The 19,301-nt window shown below is 42.9% G+C and overlaps 4 protein-coding genes across 11 annotated transcripts; 2 read left to right on the top strand and 2 right to left on the bottom strand.

Annotated features, from left to right (window-relative positions):
* Positions 1–704: 704 nt before the first annotated feature.
* Positions 705–4,129, bottom strand: LOC117137792 (arylsulfatase B). 5 transcript variants are annotated; one of them, XM_033299455.1, is made up of 7 exons: positions 4,104–4,129; positions 2,711–2,825; positions 2,480–2,639; positions 2,336–2,423; positions 1,891–2,282; positions 1,010–1,754; positions 705–953 (listed from the first exon to the last, which is right to left on the bottom strand). In XM_033299455.1, exons 2-7 carry the CDS (start codon positions 2,816–2,818, stop codon positions 758–760), a joined length of 1,689 nt encoding a protein of 562 aa, XP_033155346.1. In that variant the 5' UTR covers positions 2,819–2,825; positions 4,104–4,129; the 3' UTR covers positions 705–757. The 5 variants fall into 5 exon arrangements, with proteins under 5 accessions (XP_033155346.1, XP_033155345.1, XP_033155341.1 ...); XM_033299454.1 differs by having other exon boundaries at positions 2,711–2,833; positions 4,104–4,123; XM_033299450.1 differs by having other exon boundaries at positions 2,711–2,833; positions 3,746–4,120.
* A 253-nt stretch (positions 4,130–4,382) lies between these two features.
* LOC117137141 (zinc transporter 9) lies at positions 4,383–7,281 on the bottom strand. 2 transcript variants are annotated; one of them, XM_033298442.1, is made up of 8 exons: positions 6,958–7,281; positions 6,027–6,898; positions 5,833–5,974; positions 5,368–5,774; positions 4,988–5,316; positions 4,861–4,935; positions 4,687–4,800; positions 4,383–4,629 (listed from the first exon to the last, which is right to left on the bottom strand). In XM_033298442.1, exons 2-8 carry the CDS (start codon positions 6,895–6,897, stop codon positions 4,585–4,587), a joined length of 1,983 nt encoding a protein of 660 aa, XP_033154333.1. In that variant the 5' UTR covers position 6,898; positions 6,958–7,281; the 3' UTR covers positions 4,383–4,584. The 2 variants fall into 2 exon arrangements, with proteins under 2 accessions (XP_033154333.1, XP_033154334.1); XM_033298443.1 differs by having other exon boundaries at positions 5,833–5,959; positions 6,958–7,280.
* Positions 7,282–7,586: 305 nt separating this feature from the next.
* LOC117137722 (methylglutaconyl-CoA hydratase, mitochondrial) lies at positions 7,587–8,796 on the top strand. The gene is made up of 2 exons (XM_033299295.1): positions 7,587–7,995; positions 8,055–8,796. Exons 1-2 carry the CDS (start codon positions 7,674–7,676, stop codon positions 8,630–8,632), a joined length of 900 nt encoding a protein of 299 aa, XP_033155186.1. The 5' UTR covers positions 7,587–7,673; the 3' UTR covers positions 8,633–8,796.
* Positions 8,797–9,310: 514 nt separating this feature from the next.
* Positions 9,311–19,300, top strand: LOC117136156 (proton-coupled amino acid transporter-like protein CG1139). Of its 3 annotated transcripts, none has more exons than XM_033296877.1 (5): positions 9,311–9,451; positions 16,206–16,315; positions 16,588–16,819; positions 17,815–17,936; positions 18,005–19,300. In XM_033296877.1, the coding sequence occupies exons 1-5, from the start codon at positions 9,386–9,388 to the stop codon at positions 18,963–18,965; spliced, it is 1,491 nt and encodes a 496-aa protein (XP_033152768.1). In that variant the 5' UTR covers positions 9,311–9,385; the 3' UTR covers positions 18,966–19,300. The 3 variants fall into 3 exon arrangements, with proteins under 3 accessions (XP_033152768.1, XP_033152769.1, XP_033152770.1); XM_033296878.1 differs by lacking the exon at positions 9,311–9,451 and adding an exon at positions 11,948–12,272; XM_033296879.1 differs by lacking the exon at positions 9,311–9,451 and adding an exon at positions 15,023–15,102.
* Position 19,301: the final 1 nt, after the last annotated feature.

Here is a 19,301-nt window from a genome sequence, read left to right as displayed (position 1 = left end):
TGCCCACTTTCAATCTCTCAGTAGGTGTGTAGGATTAGGAATCTCAGTAGAAGAGCAGAAGACCAAGCAAGCAAATCTAATCAAAATTTTGACGTGTTCAGCCCAACTTACTGATGCATCAAGGCACTCGCAAGCTAGATTAGCCAGTTTTTTGGTACTATAGTAGAATTTTGATATACTCGTAAGCCCATGTAACTAGTGTATGTATGTATGATCGTACCACGTAACGCATTGAATGTACGCACTTGGACTCAAAACTGTCGCATTTGATGTTTTTTTGTAATCGTGCAAGTATTTGTATTTTCATAATGCGCTAAGCAACCTAAGCTGTAAACCAATTTTACAAACAAATAAATACTTTTGCCCCGTCTGAGGGCTCTCATAATAATCGCAATTGTTTATAAACTCTTCAAATATTTAAAGAACGGTGAGAACTCGGAAAATAAGCAAATCATATTCTTGATAAGGAAATTAAACTGGATGGGGATTGTCTTATTTTCTTATTTGTGTGATATTAGTTGAGTTTATCACAAGGTTTTCAGAAATAATTTTCCATCAAAAACTTGTAAATTATCGGATCTAAATGCTTTGAAAGTGAAAATTCTATCTATCTGGATTAACTTTATATATGTTCCTATATTCCTACTTCAAAACTACTACTTTTAAGATCTTTCAAAACAAAACATATCATATCATATCATATGATATCATATCACATCACATTATATCATATCATATATTACATCATATCTTTATTCTACACAGTCTTTGCCAAAGTAATATCCCCACTAAAAGTATCAAGATCATTATTTTGATAGTCTCCAAAGTTTGTCCACGTATAGTTCCAGAATCTGGGATCGGCTCGAGGATCAGCTGGTTTATTCGAGGGCGGCACTGCGGTGGCATTGAATCGCTCGAGCTCCGCCATCAAGGCGTTTACCACTTCCGGATATCTTAAATGGGATTTGTAAGAAAATAAGAGTTTTTCAATGAAATTTACAGCACTCACTGCTTGGCCAGATTGTACTGCTCACAGGGATCATCGCGAATGTGGAACAAGCACGGAGCAGAGAATGCGGTGGCCACACAACTGGTTCCTTGTGAGGATTGTCCCGGGCATGACACCGTGGCAGCTGCTCGTATCCTCTGCTGATCCGCCCGACTTGGCAGCATCTTGAGAGCCTCCAGCGCTTTGCCCGCCCTACTCCTGCCCACCAACTGCCAGTCGTACAGACGAGGATCTCTTTCCCCGGCCGGACCATACCAACCATCCCAACTACCCCGGTAATTGGTGCCCTTGACCAGCTTCCAATCTCCAACGCTGATCGCTGCACTGCCCCAAATATCATCGATATTGTGGAGCACATTCAAGCGAGGGGATGCCTTGTCCTGAACCAGTGCCCGCCAAATGCTCTGGCCATCGATTTGCTTGCTGAGATTAGCCAACGCTGGTTGACCACCAGCTGCCTCCAGGAGCGTGGGCAACCAGTCAACGATGTGCATGGTCTGGTTGGACACTCGTTGGCTTTTCTTTAGCAGAGGTGACCACATGAGACCCGCTGCTCTAACTCCGCCCTCCCACAGGGTATTCTTGACACCCTTTAGGGGATAGTTGGAGGCGAAGTTAAGGTTGAATCCTTGGGCTGGTCCCCCGTTATCCGAGGAGAATATGATGATCGAGTTCTCCAGCATGTTCGACTTGCGCAGCTGATCCACAATTTGACCCACAGAGTCGTCCATTTTGGAAACCATAGCTGGAAAAGTGTTTTGTCGTTAATAAAAGAAAAGTAACACTCAGGTGCCATTAATATTTACATTTTAGAATAATACAAAATAAACTAATTTTAAAATCATAAAATGCCTATAATTCTCCTTGCTAATAAAACTTACCAGCAAATTTTCGCCGTTTATAGTTGGGGATGTGCGACATCTTGATCACATCGTTGTCCGGAACCGGCAGAGGATTGTACGGATTACTCGAGTGGCAGGCCGCATGAGCCACGTAGAGAAACAGTGGACCCTTGGTGGCATTATGGTTGGCAATGACCTTGATCGATTGATCGGTTATCACATCCGTGGTGTAGTGACCATGCAAGTCGTAGGCCACTTGCGTGCCATTGCGCATGTCCAGACCCCACTGGTTGTTCTCCACGGCGGTGTGATCGTTGTAATCCTGGTGACCCGACCAGAATCCCACGTGGCTACTAAAGCCGCGATACAGCGGAGTGTACTTCAGCTTCCAGTGGCCCAAATGCCACTTGCCAGCTATGTGGGAGGTGTAACTGGAAATGAAGATTGTGTTTATAAAGTGCTGATGATATTGGCATTGACCTACCCCAACTCATTCAAATACTGGGGCAGTATTTTCTCTTCCAAGGGCAAACCTCGTGGTTCAGCGGCATAAAGAACTGTATGTTGCATTCCTGCAAAAAATTAAACTAATAACTATAATTACAAGAAAAGGATGATCTTAACACACCAGTGTGTATGGGATATTTGCCCGTCATAAGGGCAGATCTGGATGGAGTACAAATGGGTGCCACATAGTAACGATTCAGAATAATGCCAGAATAGGCCAAGGCGTCTATGTTGGGCGTGGGAATCTCAGCAGAGCCATGGAAACCCACATCGTTAAAGCCCTAAAAAAATAAAAAAAATTAAATAAGGAGATAACATGTGTATTAAATTCATAGTAAACAACGAAACTCACCAAATCATCTGCCAAAATAAATATAATGTTGGGTTTCGCAGTAGGTTTCTCATTCTCAGCTGCATCTATAATTGGCAGCAGCAAGCAGATCAGCCATAAAAACCACATTGTGTACCTGGAAAACTGGAAGCTTGTGATTTATATTCGACACTTAAAAACAAAGCATAAAAAACAATTAGTTAGTTAACTAATCGATTTATTGCAGAGAATCACAGTGACAGACATTACGAGAACGAGCTATACTCGATTGATTGATCTTCCAGTGTTTTGAATAGCATGGAATGGCATTGATCGTCATCTGGGTTGGAATTCATTTACTGAATCAGCAATTGCACTCAATGCGACCTCAATATGAGTGGGTTGCTCTTCACCTGCACTGAATGAATTGATTCGCGAGTTGAGTTGCGATTCATGAATCGTAGGGATACCCCCCAAGAATCTATCTACATACGTGATGGGAAACGAGTATATTTATTTGGCCATTGTTCAAAGCGATTCCATGTGGCACCTAATTAACATGTAAATTGAGTTTGTCGCTGTTTGCACCGTTAATGGGTCAACAAGTACCACTCGGCAATCGGAAAGCTCGAATTAAAAAACCAAATTAGATTCGGACATTTTTTTCTGGACATATCGAACTGCTAATGCTCTTATGACACATCCAAACTACACAACCATTAATGTTAATAGTAATAATATATTATTTAAAGTTTAAACACTTTAATATAGGGCAATATGGATCTTTTTGCTCAGAAACTGCCTAAAATTATTTAATTTTCCGTAATAACATATATTTCACTTAAATAACATAACATAAATGTTATCGAGCTTGCATCATTCATAAAGTCATTTTGTCTCATGTTAATATATTTTAAAAACTATATCATGCATTTCCAGTCGTTCATATATTGCCCAGATTTATGTGGCCTATTATTTTAAGCCCTAAAATGTTGGATACAATGTGATCTCTCACTCTTGTATGCAGAAAATTCTTTGTTAAACAAACAATTCTATTGTTTGTCATAGGTCACTAACCCGTTATGAGATTCAAAAGAAATTCGTTTATGCAAAATCACTCAATAGCCAGTTGTAATACTTTTGTGGCGATTAGTAAAGTTCACGCTCTTTACCACTCGAACGTTTATTTACTTTACTCGATTTTGGAATTAATTAAACGAACAAACAAACCGCAGGCAATGCTTATTTAACACGTTAACTTGTTAAGGTTTCTTGTGCATGAGATTTGTCATCGATTTTATATTTCAAAAATTTCTATTTGCCAAGTAACTTCAATATACAGTGCATATATATGCTCTGCTGTATTTGCAAATAATTTATGTGCACAGAGAATCGGAAATAATATTTATTTATTCGGCACTAAGCGTACACCTACCGCCAACCGTTTTAATTCACGCGCCAAGTCAGACTGAAAAAATTCCCAAACAGCGGACCCAGAGCCGCAGACTTTTAACAGTGAAAGCAAAACGCTGTTAAAGATCGAAATCTATTCGCACAGAGGGAAGTGCGCTACAGAGCGCATCGCCCGTGGAAATTGTTGCTTTCGTTGACCTCCGACCCGTGGTACCAGAAAGGGAAAACATTGCACGATAAGTACACTATTATAGACACGGGATGTGAAGGAATATCTAGGCTCTTTAATTCAACAAACTACTTTAAGAAACAGATATATTCAAACCACGGGGCTCCTGTCAAGCCCGCGGCAATACACTTTTAATGCTTAGTTTTAGGTTTACATCTAGAAGTACACAATGGGAAATAAATATATGCTAGACAGGCAATAATTTCTTATAGAAAGCAACCAAATCACCCAATGCTTTATGTATATAACAGTCCCCCAGGCGAATAGAGGGCGATTAGAGTATTTCCAGGTCCACATGGCGTATTTCCGGAAATTGTGTCTGTTAAAATATATAAGTTTAGATAGAATAACTAGATTATCATCCAATATAGCTAACCCGCAGATTCATCTCAATGCGATCAATTTCACCGCCCATCAGGTCCACAATGTTTTCGCCTTGATCCAGCAGAAAGCTCTCCAGATCCTCAACCTTTTGGAAGCTTCGTACCGTCTGTGGGGTAAATCAAAAACCGGTCAATGACAGGCCCAGAAATGGGTCAATACCACATACCGTGAGCAGTTTTGCGAGATCCTGTTTGTCCAGATACGAACGAGTCAGCTCACGGCCGTCAAAGTCGAGCTCAGCCTACGGAAATGAACTTTAGTCTCATTGAAGGCCTTTAAGAGCAAGGTCTTACCTTATACCGAACCCGAGCGTTGCCAATGTCGATTCCCTTGACATCGTAAATCGCTCTGATCATCACATCAGCCTCCAAAGCGGAATTAATCTTTTCTAGGCGCTCGGAAGCAATGGATATCCCCACCAGCGCATTAGCATTTGTATAAATGATAAATGAGGCCACGGCGCCCAGGAGAGCACCTATAACCAGTGATCCAGCGGCGTCAAAGATGGGCGATCCTGTGTAACTACTTAATCCCATGCAAGCTGCAGCCACCATGACACCAGTTACCGCTGCAGCGTCTTCACACAGCACCACATTCACGCACGGATCCTTGCCAGAAATCACTGTAAAGTAAGCATTATGATTTATATTCATATTACACATGATAAACTCACCATAATCCTTAAAGGACATATTATTTTCCTTGGCCGATCGCTTAAGCTCATTAATGGCCACCACCAAAGTGGCTCCTTCAGAAACTAATGATCCCATCAAGATGCAATACACCCAAAACAGATCTGTTATGGGTTCCGGATGGAGAATGCCATCAATTCCGTGGTAGATGGACAGGCCACAGCCAACGCAAAAGATGCCAACGCCCGAAATAAGAGAGGAAACATATCGCATGTTCATGTATCCATAAGGATGATCTATATCGGGACTCTGAGAGGACTTGTAGATGCCAAATGCGAGGATGAGCTGGTTGATTAAGTCGGCCAAAGAATGGATAACCTCCGCAAACATGCTGTGAGAACCGCTGTACAGCCAACCTCCTGCCTTGAAAAGCAAATTGGCTGCATTGCTAAAAGGGAACAAATCTTATTCATAGAAACTTTTGTTTCTTAAGTTATATAACTCACATAGCGATGGCGGTGGCCACCACTTGCCCGGACTTCTCCGACTCCTTTCTGTTGTCGAGCATTACTTTGGTTCGAGATCCCATCTCCCTGCGGTAGTCGCGCAACCGCCGTTTGACAGTGAATAGATCTGCGGAGTCATAGACTTTAGCACTCATATTAAAGGGAGAACGGACACAGGACACAAAGACACTTACTCTGCTGGTATTGCTTGCGCTCCACCTCCCGCTTGAGTCGCTCCCGCAGCAGGTTCTCCTTAGACCCCCAAACTTCTACGGCCTTAGCCTCAACGTCGCGTCGCCAGTATACAGTCATGGGTGGTTCCTGCTCGTACGGCGATCTCCGCTTGATCTTGGGCAGACATTCGAGTTGAGCGGCGGTCAGCAAGAAATCGCTGATGGCCCGGTTGGGGGTCACAAAGTTGCGCTCTAGGGAAGCTCGATAATCGAATCGGGGTCGCTTTATAGGAATCACAGGCGCTGGAGGCGTTACCTCTGCAGGTGGGGATGTTCGAATACCTTCGCCTGCCTTTTCAGCTAGCGCAGCACCAGCCGGAGAATTTTTAGCTGCGCTTTTCACTGTTTCGGGAGGATTTATAACGGAACCAGAACTCTCTCCCAATCCAACAGCACCAGTTGCTACTCCAGTGGAGGTTGAACGTAGATTAATGGCACTTGCGGCCAAAACCGGCTCTTTCACCTTGGTTACCGGTGGTAGATCGGATTTTTCAAACACAATCTCGTTAATTTTGGTGTCCTCGATGGTGGTGCTGATAGACAGGATACCCTTTGTGGTCTTCACCTCAAAGTTTTTCGTTTCCCTTGGCTTGGCAACTGGACCAGCGGTGGCCTCCTCCTGCCCAGGTTTCTCCTTCTTGGAATCACTGCCATTGGCGCTGCAGCGAAACTGAAGGAACATGCTTGGTCGCTTCCACGGCTGTAGTTTGAATGCCTCGCCGTCATGCCGCGTCCAAGGGTTCCGGGCATCTTGACGTAAGGAGCACTGGCTAAAAGCCTTTCCAAAGTGCTGGTGTCTTCGCTGCAGGATCTGCACGCCGCGCAACAGCATCCTGCACGGGAAAAGAATACATGTTAGGCTTATCTCTTCCACACATATGGTAATGCTTACACGGCGCGCTGCGTCACTATCTCACTATAGATTCCAATCAGTTCTTTTCTATTGTGGGGGGTGCTCCGTGGTTTCTCCTCTAGCGCAAAACTACGTCATGCGGGCCAAATAGAACGGGTGCAATACGAATTGCGGACGTAACTACTTCAGATAGAGTCGCTCTGTGGAATGCTCCAATCCTTCCTGGGGCCACAATCCTTGGAGCGTTGAGGGAGTACTTTCAAATATGCTTTAAATATACATTGGCGATTTTTTTATACTGAAAATTTAACCATCACCGGCTGGCGCTTTTAGTCTGTGCTTTGGCCGTTGATGTTGTGGTTTTCTTTTCATGCCGAAACAGTTTGGTCACACTTACAATGCTTATCAATTGTTCTCACTATGCAGCATTTTGAAAAATGGCATGCGCTAATAAATGCAAAGATTGCATTCACAACTTAAAAACATTTATTATAATACTTATAAAGTGGATGCTTTTTCTATCCATATACAATACTATTAATTATTTAATATATTTGGTCAGAGGAATGCCGTAAAATGCTAATGCAGTCTGAACAAGCTTATTAACCGCCTTAAAGAGACCAACTTTAATACTGTTATCGATAGTGGCTTTAAGCTTTTGTCAGCACTGTCGGCAACAGCTGTTTTCTGCCGGTTGTTTTATAATCAGCTTATTGCCTTTTTTTGCTTTCTTTTTATCTGTTTTCAACGATAAAATGTCAATGTTAATAAAAAGAGCGTCTGGATTAGCTCGACAGTTAGCCCGGCCACTTGTTGCATCACGTAATTTGGCTTCGGCAGCGCCCTATGGAGATGGAAGTGAAGTTCTCGTGGAGCGTTTGGATGGAGCTCGGCAGGGGATCTCTGTTATTGGTCTAAACAGACCAGCAGCTAAGAATTCCTTCAGCCGGGGAATGGTGGAGACCTTCAACGATGTCCTGGAAGATATAAAGAAGGATAACGGATCGAGGGTGGTTGTATTGAGGAGTCTGAGCCCTGGAATCTTCTGTGCCGGAGCGGATTTGAAAGAGCGCAAAGGTTATACCTTAACTATCTTACATCCCTGCGATAAAGCTAACTTAACTTATATATCCCAGGCATGACACCCGAGGAAGCCACAGAATTTGTAAAAGAGCTCAGGGGCCTGCTTATTGCCATTGAGCAGTTGCCCATGCCTGTGATCGCTGCTGTGGATGGTGCTGCTCTCGGTGGAGGTCTGGAAATGGCTCTGGCCTGTGACATCCGTACTGCTGCTAGCGACACGAAGATGGGTCTGGTGGAGACAAGGTTAGCCATCATACCAGGAGCTGGTGGCACCCAAAGACTGCCCCGCATTTTGTCCCCTGCTTTGGCCAAAGAACTCATCTTCACGGCCCGAGTGTTCGACGGAGCAGAGGCGAAAGATCTGGGTCTGGTCAACCATGTGGTGAAACAGAACGAAACCAAGGACGCCGCCTATCAGCAGGCACTTAAATTGGCAGAGGAAATTCTGCCCAATGGTCCCGTGGGCGTGCGAATGGCCAAACTAGCCATCGACAAAGGCATGCAGGTGGACCTGGCCACCGGCTACTCCATCGAGGAGATCTGCTACTCGCAGGTGATACCCACTAAGGATCGTTTGGAGGGACTCGCTGCCTTCGCCGAGAAGCGGAAGCCCGTCTACAAGGGGGAGTAAATAGATATCGAGCCACTCCCCTAACGTTAAGCTGAAAATTGCATTTATTATTTAACCTGTTACTGTTGTAGACACACTCAAGCGGCAAAGCCCAGTTCAATTGTTTTTATAAAAAGCATTCGATCCTATCGAGCTGCCAAATAACTTGAATTACGCTAATTGTAGCTAAACAATTTTTAATACCTGCGATGACGCATCTCAATTTAGACATGGGAATACTAATTACAGCCATTAAAAACCATCGATCGACATACACTCCCATTTGCATTGCATGATCTCGCCCAGCATAGAACTGCAAATCAGATGCATAGTTCACCTTGATAGTTCTGTCGTCGAACTATGCGGAAATCGGAATTTCTTGAGAATCCCAGAGTTAGAAACTTTCTATTGTCATGCGAGCTGAGTGTGATTGCACGGCGAATCAACCTACAAGTGGCAGTTTTTATTACCAGATGAGTGTGCCTTCGTTTGTCATTTGCACAACAGGTAATTTGCATGCTGCAAATATTTATATTACAGGGCGTGCTCCGCCACACTTATTGTGTTTTTGGGGCCCGCTCAAACAAAGGGGTTCTGTCACCTGGAATAACAAGACACAAAACAGGCGCTAAATAAATTCACTTTGTGGAGCCGCCGTTTAAGATGTAACCGGTTAGTCAAGGAAGTTGTCAAACGGATGACTGGGAGCGCGCACCCCCACTAGCCCAGATTTTGGTCGCGAATCTACATTGCGTCACCATCTCACCTCCATTCATGATCGAATTTTGCGAATGTGGCCGTAAATTAAAAATGCGTCGCGGGTGTTTGACATCGGGCAAGGTCAGTTTCGTTGGCAGAAGCTGTGTATATCCGAAATGTAGGAATCTAAGTCCAAAATCTCAACCGGCAAGCTGCGCAGTGTGCATATTAATTAGTCAATTAATTAATTACTCAGTGCTCGATGCGTCCATTTCGAACCGAGTTGACCCCAAGACATGGCGAGAAGGCAGATCCGGAAGCCAATTGCGGAAGCAAATCAATTATTTATTGTTTTGACTCGTTATTATGAACGATAATCAGCACACACACACACAATGTGGTTTGGACGCGAATTTCTCGACGGGAGTACGTTAAATTTCCATTTGCTCAAGCTCGATCAGTTGGTCAGATATACGAATGCCAGTACAATACGATGCGCATTGTAATGAGGCAGTGAAGTGGAAGCGGAATCCGGCGACAAGAGGCCTTAAGTATTTTTTCAAGGGAGGGGGATTTTTCAGATTTAACTTTTTCCAGGTATTTGTATTCGTGCTTGAGCTGTCGCTTGAAAATCAATTAGATTGATGAGACGCAGTTTCATGGCTGCAAAATGGCCAAAATGTATATCTGATGAGTGGGAAGACCCCGCGGTAGCCGACAATATTTTAAGCACTTAAGAGGACACATCCAGGAGGCTTTCACAATCGATAATTCTGCATTAAGGCGGTACAACTTTATCAGGCTCAACGAAGATTGTCAATACGCGGACAGCAGCGGTAGTAAATGTTTTCCAAATTCCACATCGATAAGAAATCGTAGTATCAATATTGCAGCGGCTATAGACTAAGTACTTGACCTGCTTCAAAAGGGTTTCAGGTCTCGTTCATCGCAGAACCTTTTAGCTTATCAGTCCATCAGACTTCCAAGGCTTCCACATGTCGTATACGCAACGTGCAGTTGTCTTGCGTCAATAGAAAACCTTGTTAAACAATACAACACGGCTCGTACATCACACTTTATCAATTGGTGTTCTGCAATTAAAGATACGCTTTTTACAATATCCATAGCCCAGCAGAACTATATCCAATCAACTCCTGACATATAATCGCAATTCCCGAAATCGCTTGTCTAACCGAAAGTTAATTACGCCATTGGCCCTAAACTGCCTCCAGATTTAGTGCCCCCATAAATCAGCTACAAACTCACACAATCGATTTGGCTCAACTCAGTTTGAACTCGTCGCATTCGGAATGCACATCACGTGGAAAATGCATTTTGTCTACAGCATTTTCCATGCCGCTTAAAATTTTCCACTGTCCCACTGACGCCGCAAACTAACTAAGCAAACAAAACCGATCGTTTTTTCATATTTTATGGTTCGACAACAAAACCAGCTAACAAGGGGAGCTGGCTACTTGAAACAAGTCAATCACTAAACTCCGTCTAAAAGAGAAGCCTCCAAGGCAGCACTAAGTGATTGTTAGGAGGGGGCTACTGCCTGTGAAATGGGTGGTATTGGCTATGGAGCTCAAAGAGCTGCAAGGCATCGCATTCTCGTGCTGCAAGTTCGCAGAAACACTGAAAAAGATATGAATGCCTATCGGGGATTTGTAACTTTATTACGCCTGTAAAATAATTAAGTTCTTAAATATGATAAAATTGTAATAATAGTCACCTAAATTCCTATTAATAGCTTTTGTTGGCTAAGTACAAAATAAGTACTAGCACTAGTTCCTTTCTCAGAACTTTTTAAAGTTCTTAGTTTCAGAGGAATGATCTTTAAATTCAATTGTTCTTGTGATCTTAACATCTATACCAAGCACAGCTTAGTATATTAAGCTTTTACTGTGCATTTTTAAAGTATCTTAGCTGCTGCAATTGATTGATAGATATCGTTATCTGTGTAGGATACAGGGTGATTTGATTTTCTTCAGAGGTAAGAGTAATCAGCGAAGAGGTGATGGCCCCCGAAAGTATGCCTAAAACTCTGGACGGGGACTTGGGAATTTTCCCGAAAGAAAGAAATGCGATCAGATAAGCAGTGTGTGTTCGTAAGCCAAACAAATCCAATTCGACAAAGTAGCAACCGCATACAGCAGATAAGAATCCCGCCCCTAACAACAATATATTTCGCTTGCACTCTGGGCACCCAGTTATCCTCATCCGTCGAACACACCGATCCTCCACCTCCTCCGCGGCCACACGGCGTATGAGTAATGGAGCGAGGCAGACTTGTCTGGCCGTCGGATGCCCAATGCTGAGCGATCTCTAGAAAGCACCCATACCCACAGCGCATATATGTATATATATATATATATTTGTATTTGTTAACCTTTTTGAGAGAGAGGCCGACTTCGAACCACCTGCGTCACCGTAACGTTTATTGTCCATTGCGCTAATTGCCCGAACCAAAGCCAAAACGCCTTCTCCTCCGAGCTTCGCTGGGATGTGGTTACACACAAACGCACAATACCATATCTCTGTGTGTGTGTCTGGCCGGGTTTATAGCCGCTCTGGCGACGCCACCGGAGCAACAAATTAAAGCACAAACATTGGCTTAATATCAGTCACTAAGCGATCGTCCGACAGTTAACAACAAATCGTCAGCGGGATCAAAATCAAAAGCGAAGAGCGCGCGCGCAAATTTCGTAAATCCTTGCAACACCCGAGCAGGTGTTAAAAATTAAATAATTAAACAAGCAAATGGTTAAACAGTGTTGATTACTACTGCAAATTCTGAACCTATAATCGCACCGCCGAGCTTATCCGTCATTAACGCGACTGTGTGAAAAAGTCACAATTTCGGCGTCAATGTCGAGGAGAAACGATTGGATCGGGCAATTAATATAATTTCTCTATAATTTCGCATCAAAGTTCGCAGCGAACTAAATCGGGCCAAAAGGTAATTATTGTGCTTTGGGCAAATGATTTTTTTGTTTACACGGCGCTTTTCGTGTTTATGTGCCCCAATTATTTATAATTAATGCCCGCACATCAAATGAGTTATCAGGCATATTTATCGGATGCATGTGATAATAAAAGGAAGTGGCATTAACTTGGAAATCTTCGATCGCAGAACCCGCATTTGCTTTCAAAGCAAAGTGGGAAAAATCATTATGCCCCCTTTATTTTTGTTGCGGTGATAAGCGTCGAATTGGATGCCATAAAAGATTATTGGCTCAGTTTTATCTTGACGGCTACCTTACGGTTCCACTACTCACGGTACAATAAACCGGGCGTTTAATTCAGATTCGCGAAACAAAAATAAAAAAAAACCCCCCTTTTTGACTACCCACCCAAACAGTTGTCACTTCAAGTCCGCAAGGTGGCACATTATCACATCATCGTTAATATATGTATAATATGGTTAATGCCCGAAAGTTCAATAATCAGATAGATAGCTGCAAGTTCAGCACTACAAAGCTGTCGAGTTGTCCCATCAATTATGCCACTCAGGCTCATACGTTTTGCATATCGAAAGTGGGTGCGATAAGGTCGTGGGAGGCAGTTCCCAGCCAAGCCACCTCACAACGCGAGATCGCCTGACACTGGGCTCCTTTGCCAGCCCGCAACTCCCCCTGCACTGAGAGAAATTATCACAAAATTAAAAAACAAAAAAAATAAAAGTTCTTACTTTCAAATTACGCAAATTTAGGATGTCAACAGATCATAAATTAGGAACCAAGCACTTTAACTTACGAAACTGTTTAAAAAGTAAAGAAATTATATTGGAAATTAGTTGTAGAAAACTTTAACAAACATTAAAAAAATGCAAACTAGTTTACAGGTGTTGCTTAACTGTTACTTTAGTTACTAATCAATAAACAATTTTATTATAAAATGAGCTGCATATATTTCTCTCAGTGTTTTTAGGCCTTTATGAATGATATTGACAGTCTGTCAGGACGGTCAACGGTTTTGCTCCCTGCCTCTTCTTGCGGCACGTGAAGCGAACGCACAAGCAAAACAAAGGCAGCAAAAAAGCGAAACAAAGATGAAGCAAAACAAAACTGAAAACTGAAAAACAAAAAGGCAACAAAAAGGCTGTCTTGGCTTTAATGGAATGCATTGAACGAAAAGAGATCCAACTCGAAACGCCATTCAAAAAGTCGGCATCCAATTAAAGGTACTTAAGGCGGTGCTCGAGAATTGGCAGGGAGAAATTCCAATAGCCACGAAATACCCACCCATTTCAGGTGTACGCAGCTTTTTTTTCGGTTTATGCAACAGGTGGGAAGGCCGTTCGCTTATGGAAGCAGGTCAGGGTATAATGCAGTTAATACTGGAGTATATGGCTTCGATAAGGCAAAACCGGAGATAAAGGTCGTGTTTTGTAAGCCATAAACCTTGCGGAGAAGGAATACACACAGGGCAATCTTCTCGATCATAACAGTATCTTGTATCTTTTTTTAAAAATTCTCCAACGAATTCAGGTCAACATCCGAAAAGCCGCACCTACCGCACATCGCTTTTATCGTTTGACGTAGTATTTTTCAATTAAGATTTTATAAATCACTATATAATTGTTTGAGTAAACATTTGAATCGGAATCTTTCGTGTTCCGTTTCGCTCATTAGGAGAAACCCCTCAAAACCCAAGAAGTTAGTTGCTGTGCCAGGGATCCAAGGCTTAATGGGCAATTAGCACCAGGGTAAAGCCAAAATCGAAGACTATAAACATACTGCGATGACGCACTTGACGCGATCCTTAATTAAATTATAGTTCAAATGGCGGAACTAATTAATGTAATTGGTCATAAAGCGAATATGACGAAAGTTTTGGGATCGACTGGGAAAACTAATCAATGTCCGAATGTTCCGATACGATTGATATGATGATCAAAGGGGCAGTGTGGGCGCGTGATATCGTATAACAAATGGGGCCCCCCCAGTTACTGGAACCCAATTAGAAGTCGATCATAAAGATTTATCGTTTCGATTTATCGATTTGCGCGCCCCACATAAAAGGCAATCGCATTGGGTAAACAGCAAATAATGTCCGTTCAAAAGATATTTAGGGCTTTCAAAGTCGCAAATCAACGGGTTGGCTCTCTTTATATAAGAATTAAAGCAATGGTATAGTGAGTATTACTGACCACTAATCTTATCGGGACACAGATAATATTGATTATAATAACGCGTTCCACCACGATTAGTGTTCATTAAGCCTAATTATTTGATTTCCTAGATCGTAATTAGCCATCAAGAGTCTATAGATATAGATTCGCATAATAGCTAATTACTATCATTTGAAACGAGCTGCCTTAAATCAATGAACTAGTACATCATTGATAGGCAGAGCACTCTTGATTTCAGTTCCTAGTCCCCCGTGGTCAGCAAATCAGTTAACTGGATTGAGTTCTTCGGATCCCCGATGGGTTCGGTTCTTTTCGGCTTGGTTCGGTCGCGATAAGGTAGTTATCAGTTGATAATTGATTTTAAAGGTAGCTTTAAGCTTTTTTTTTATTTCTATTGGCTGTGAATGTGGCATGCTGCGGGCATTTGTTGTTTATTGATTGTTGTAGCCTGTCTTGCTTTAAGTCGTTATCATATCTGGACATTATTATTATTATTTCGACGCTTTCCGATACTTTTCGGCGCCGTAGCCCCCGATCCCAGAACCCTTGCCCATTGGCCTGGCCAACCGATCGTTCAGTTGCTTTTGGCCAGAGGACGTGTTCGGTCCTCCTTTGCTCCCAATAACTTTCTCGATCCGAATATCCTAGCTGAAATGTAAGTAGCCGGAAACGTGATGTTACGTATACTTATCGCGACTTTGAAATAAATCAAGGGACTACGAGTTTTTTCAAGCAAATAGAAACAACCAGTTGTTTAATTATAAATATTGTACACTAATTTAAACGTTTCGTCAAAAATGCATGACTAAGTAAGGTGTACTGTACTGTATCATTTTCAACAACTTAAAGTTCTACTTCATTAACTTTGCGGGAGAAATCGAAAACAGTGATGAAACTTTTTGGGTAAATACTGGCTCAGTTTCGAAAATTTTCCATTCCTCTAAGACTTTATGATCGATCGAAGTTAAGAATGCCATTCGAATGGAGATAGTAATCACAGTAGTATCTTATTTAATTACGGATGAATTTATTCATTTGATTAAGACTAAGTAGTTCAAGTTTAACTAATTTTTTATGAAATTTGATTAGCTAATAATTCAAGCATGTGACCTCGTTTATTGGTTGTTAAACATTCCATTGTCAACAAATTTGCGGCCTTCAATACCATCAGCATTTTCGTAGTGCTACAATAAAAGATTCATAAATTTTAAAGGATACGGTGCGCGCCATAAATACAAATGAATCGAAGATTAGGCTAATCTGGGTTCAAAGAACACGCTCGAAGTGGATCAGCTGCCGCGAAAGAACGTCAAGTATTTCCCACAGGAATGAATCAACTCGATAGGAAAAATTGGTGGTGACTACTATATGGACGCTGATTTAGGGTCCGCTTATATGGCCGAATTACAAGCGCTTTTAGGGCACCATAAAGCTGAATTTTATGAACGAAGTGCCATTGTTGTTTATTTGCTCGACCCCACTCCCAGTCCGATTCTTAGCCAGTTGCGATAACGATCGGCCAGTGCCAGAAATCTCTTTGCTAAGGCAATTCTAATACTCGAATGTTTCCAAGAGTCGATAAGATACGCCCGGCTTGTGCCTAGCAACCCTCGAGCGGATTAACCCAAGCCTTAAATGGCCAACGAAAGCGAATCTCGTGCTTCCTTTCGCCGATAAAGCCCGTTCGTGTGCGGCCGATCAATCAAGTGTGCTAATTCCATTAAACACCAATCGATCCACGATTATTTACGCTTCCAGATGGCAGATAACAAGGGATTTACCCCCGATGGACTGGAATCCCTGTCATCGGCACCACCAGCCGAGAACCCGCCTCCATACACCAACGCAATGAATGACTTCAACTCGAAGTAAGTACGCCCAGCTTTTTACCACAGTCTTACAGTTAATACTAATAACAATTATACAACAAACTCACCATTTAAATGAAGTATAATAAAGGAAATATGTAAAAAGAATTCCTTCTCTGTAAATATTTTGTTATAAATGAATATAAAATTATTTAATACCAAAGAAAATGATGTAAACTTAATAGATTTATAGAAATAATAGAAATATACATATGCAGATACATTTGTGATAGAATGCAAAGTTAATACTTTCTCATCTTTTCTTTTCGCAGAGCCAACTTGACGGAGAAGGAGCTTTCCCTCACGGATGATCCCTACCATCCCTTCGAGCACCGCGATCCCAATGGAGCCAGTGCCGGCGGCGCTTTGGCGCACTTGCTCAAGAGTTCCCTGGGCACGGGCATTCTGGCCATGCCCATGGCTTTCCACAATGCCGGTCTGGCCTTTGGAATGGCCATGACGCTGATCGTTGGATTCCTCTGCACCCATTGCGTGCATATATTGGTAAGCGAAGTGGCCACAATTTTAGCACCTGATTCTGGCTGTTGACTCAAGCAATTTACGACAGACAGCAGCCAGACCAGGTGAGCCGCATAATCCACGGCTGACGTATGTAGTACCGTGGGTCTTAAGTAGTTCAAGGTGCCCAATCAATGGAGCCAATGAATGTGCCCAGATAAGCGCACTGCAACGGGCAGTCCAATCGTTGCACGCGTCTCGAAAACCAAGTCCAGACCCACTTGTCCTTATCGGCGAAGATACAATGTGCGATTGTTGTAGCTTTACGACTTCCATTTATGATCGAGCATTTCCGATCCTCGCAAATCCCGAAGACGTAATTTCCCAGAATTAGCTAGCTGCACTCCAAATTTCCAGACATCAGGAATCGCGTGCCAAAACATTGCGTAAATCAAGCAAATGTTTCTCGGAAAGTCCAAGTCACCGATCATCCATCGGTCATAAATAAAAAAAATGCGAGCATACTCCATAAACTAGCCACTCGAGTCAGCAGATTTATGGCCTTAGGATTTGGACAGTCATTTTGGAACTTCTCAAGTGCTTAGCTGCGATCATTTAGATTTACTATTTTCGGTAACAAACTCTGGTACTAGTACTTTTTGTGATATATATATTTCTAGTTAAAAATGTTCTTAATTTGATTAGCCGGCTACTTCCTCACTTCAACTTAATTTGATTTACAATTAACATATGATGAGGTAATACTTTATAATCGCATTCCGCTTAGGGAATAATAAACTGCATCCTCTTAAGCTTTAGATTATCTCTAAAGTGGAAGTCAAGTCTGTATGATTAATGCTATATATTAATATTGAAGTAGTATTATTAATTTAGACTTGCAATTAAATGATAGCCTTAGTAAAGTATGAGTTTGAACTGCAATAAATTAAAGTTTGATTGATGGAGTAAGAAGCCTTTAAGAAAAAGTTTTAATGAATCCTATTAACTTACTTTCCAACTTGTTTCATTCATTCTTGCAGGTCAAAACTTCGCATGACATTTGCAGGGATGCCAAGGTTTCGGCTCTGGGATTTGCTGAGACGGCTCAGAAGGTCTTTGAGTACGGACCCAAGGGAATGCGGCCCTACTCGAATTTTGCCAAGTGAGTAGAGCTTACAGATGCTTCAGGAGATGATGATCCCCAATGCTAATCTACCTATCTATCTCCAGGCAATTTGTGGATATCGGATTGATGGCCACCTACTATGCTGCGGCTTGTGTTTATATCGTATTTATTGCGACATCCTTCCACGATGTCATTAACTATGATCTGAAGATCAACTGGGATGTGCGCATTTACATTGCCCTAACCGTGATTCCCTGCCTGCTCATCGGTCAGATCCGCGACCTGAAGTGGCTGGTGCCCTTCTCCATGATGGCCAACATCTTCATTGTGGTCACATTCGCGATCACGCTGTACTATATGTTCGACGAGCCGCTGGTTTACTCCGACAAGCCACTGATCGCCAAGGCTGCCCATATTCCACTCTTCTTCGCCACCGTGATCTTTGCGATGGAGGGCATCGGTGTTGTGATGCCCGTGGAGAACTCGATGAGGAAGCCCCAGCAATTCTTGGGATGCCCCGGTGTGCTTAACATTGCTATGGTCACTGTGGTCTCACTCTATGCCATCATCGGATTCTTTGGATATGTGCGATTTGGCGACCAGGTGCGAGGCAGCATCACGCTGAATCTGCCGGAAGGCGCCTGGTTGGGCGATACGGCCAAGCTCCTGATGGCCGTGGCCATCCTGTTCACCTTTGGCCTGCAGTTCTATGTGCCCAACGAGATCCTCTGGCGCAAGATCAATCACAAGTTCAGTCCCGAGAAGCACAACATTACACAGATTCTGCTGCGCAGCGGCATTATCCTGCTGAGCGGTGGTGTGGCTGCTGCTATCCCCAACCTGGAACCCTTCATCAGTCTGGTGGGTGCCGTGTTCTTCTCGCTGCTGGGCATCTTTGTGCCCAGTTTCGTGGAGACCGTCTACCTGTGGCCCGACCGCCTGGGCGTGTGCAAGTGGAAGCTGGTCAAGAACATCTTCCTGGGCGTGTTCTCCATTCTTGCCCTGGTTGCTGGTGCCGTCGCCAGTATCAACGAGATCATCGAAATGTACAGCGGCGACGATTAAGCATTCCATATGTGTGGGTTCAACCTTCAAACAGACACGTAGTATTACACTAGATGCAGGTAGCTCCAGCAATGGAAGCGCGATGAAAGACAAGTATGAGTTCAAAAAGCAGGCAAAGCCCACATCCACATCAGACCCAACTTATGGCCATGTTGAACATGGTCACGCGGCTCGGATGCCAAATTGCCGATGCCGTTGACTGCATGAACAAGATGATATTAAGTTTAAGTGCCCTGTTACACAAACTAAGCTGCAATTCATAGAATTTATATATGTTATTACGTTAAGTTGCTCAGCATTCCAAAACATAAAGCGAACAGTACCAAACCATTGAAT

Source organism: Drosophila mauritiana, chromosome 2R (assembly GCF_004382145.1).
Source record: "Drosophila mauritiana strain mau12 chromosome 2R, ASM438214v1, whole genome shotgun sequence".
In the NCBI taxonomy this organism is placed as follows: domain Eukaryota; kingdom Metazoa; phylum Arthropoda; class Insecta; order Diptera; family Drosophilidae; genus Drosophila; species Drosophila mauritiana.
Note: the sequence above shows the minus strand (reverse complement) of the source record. Positions and strands in the feature narration are given on the sequence as shown.

Excerpts from the sequence above, each read along its gene's own strand:
- LOC117137792 (XM_033299455.1), bottom strand. The coding sequence starts at position 2,818 with ATGTGGTTTTTATGGCTGATCTGCTTGCTGCTGCCAATTATAGATGCA. Across the intron at positions 1,755-1,890 it reads TAAACGGCGAAAATTTGCTG|CTATGGTTTCCAAAATGGAC; the intron begins GTAAGTTTTATT and ends ACACTTTTCCAG. Across the intron at positions 954-1,009 it reads CAGTACAATCTGGCCAAGCA|ATATCCGGAAGTGGTAAACG; the intron begins GTGAGTGCTGTA and ends ATCCCATTTAAG.
- LOC117137141 (XM_033298442.1), bottom strand. The coding sequence starts at position 6,897 with ATGCTGTTGCGCGGCGTGCAGATCCTGCAGCGAAGACACCAGCACTTT. Across the intron at positions 5,975-6,026 it reads GCGCAAGCAATACCAGCAGA|TCTATGACTCCGCAGATCTA; the intron begins GTAAGTGTCTTT and ends TGAGTGCTAAAG. Across the intron at positions 4,630-4,686 it reads GCATTGAGATGAATCTGCGG|ACACAATTTCCGGAAATACG; the intron begins GTTAGCTATATT and ends ATATTTTAACAG.
- LOC117136156 (XM_033296877.1), top strand. The coding sequence starts at position 9,386 with ATGATCGAATTTTGCGAATGTGGCCGTAAATTAAAAATGCGTCGCGGG. Across the intron at positions 9,452-16,205 it reads GGTGTTTGACATCGGGCAAG|ATGGCAGATAACAAGGGATT; the intron begins GTCAGTTTCGTT and ends TTACGCTTCCAG. Across the intron at positions 16,316-16,587 it reads ATGAATGACTTCAACTCGAA|AGCCAACTTGACGGAGAAGG; the intron begins GTAAGTACGCCC and ends TTCTTTTCGCAG.
- LOC117137722 (XM_033299295.1), top strand. The coding sequence starts at position 7,674 with ATGTCAATGTTAATAAAAAGAGCGTCTGGATTAGCTCGACAGTTAGCC. Across the intron at positions 7,996-8,054 it reads GGATTTGAAAGAGCGCAAAG|GCATGACACCCGAGGAAGCC; the intron begins GTTATACCTTAA and ends TATATATCCCAG.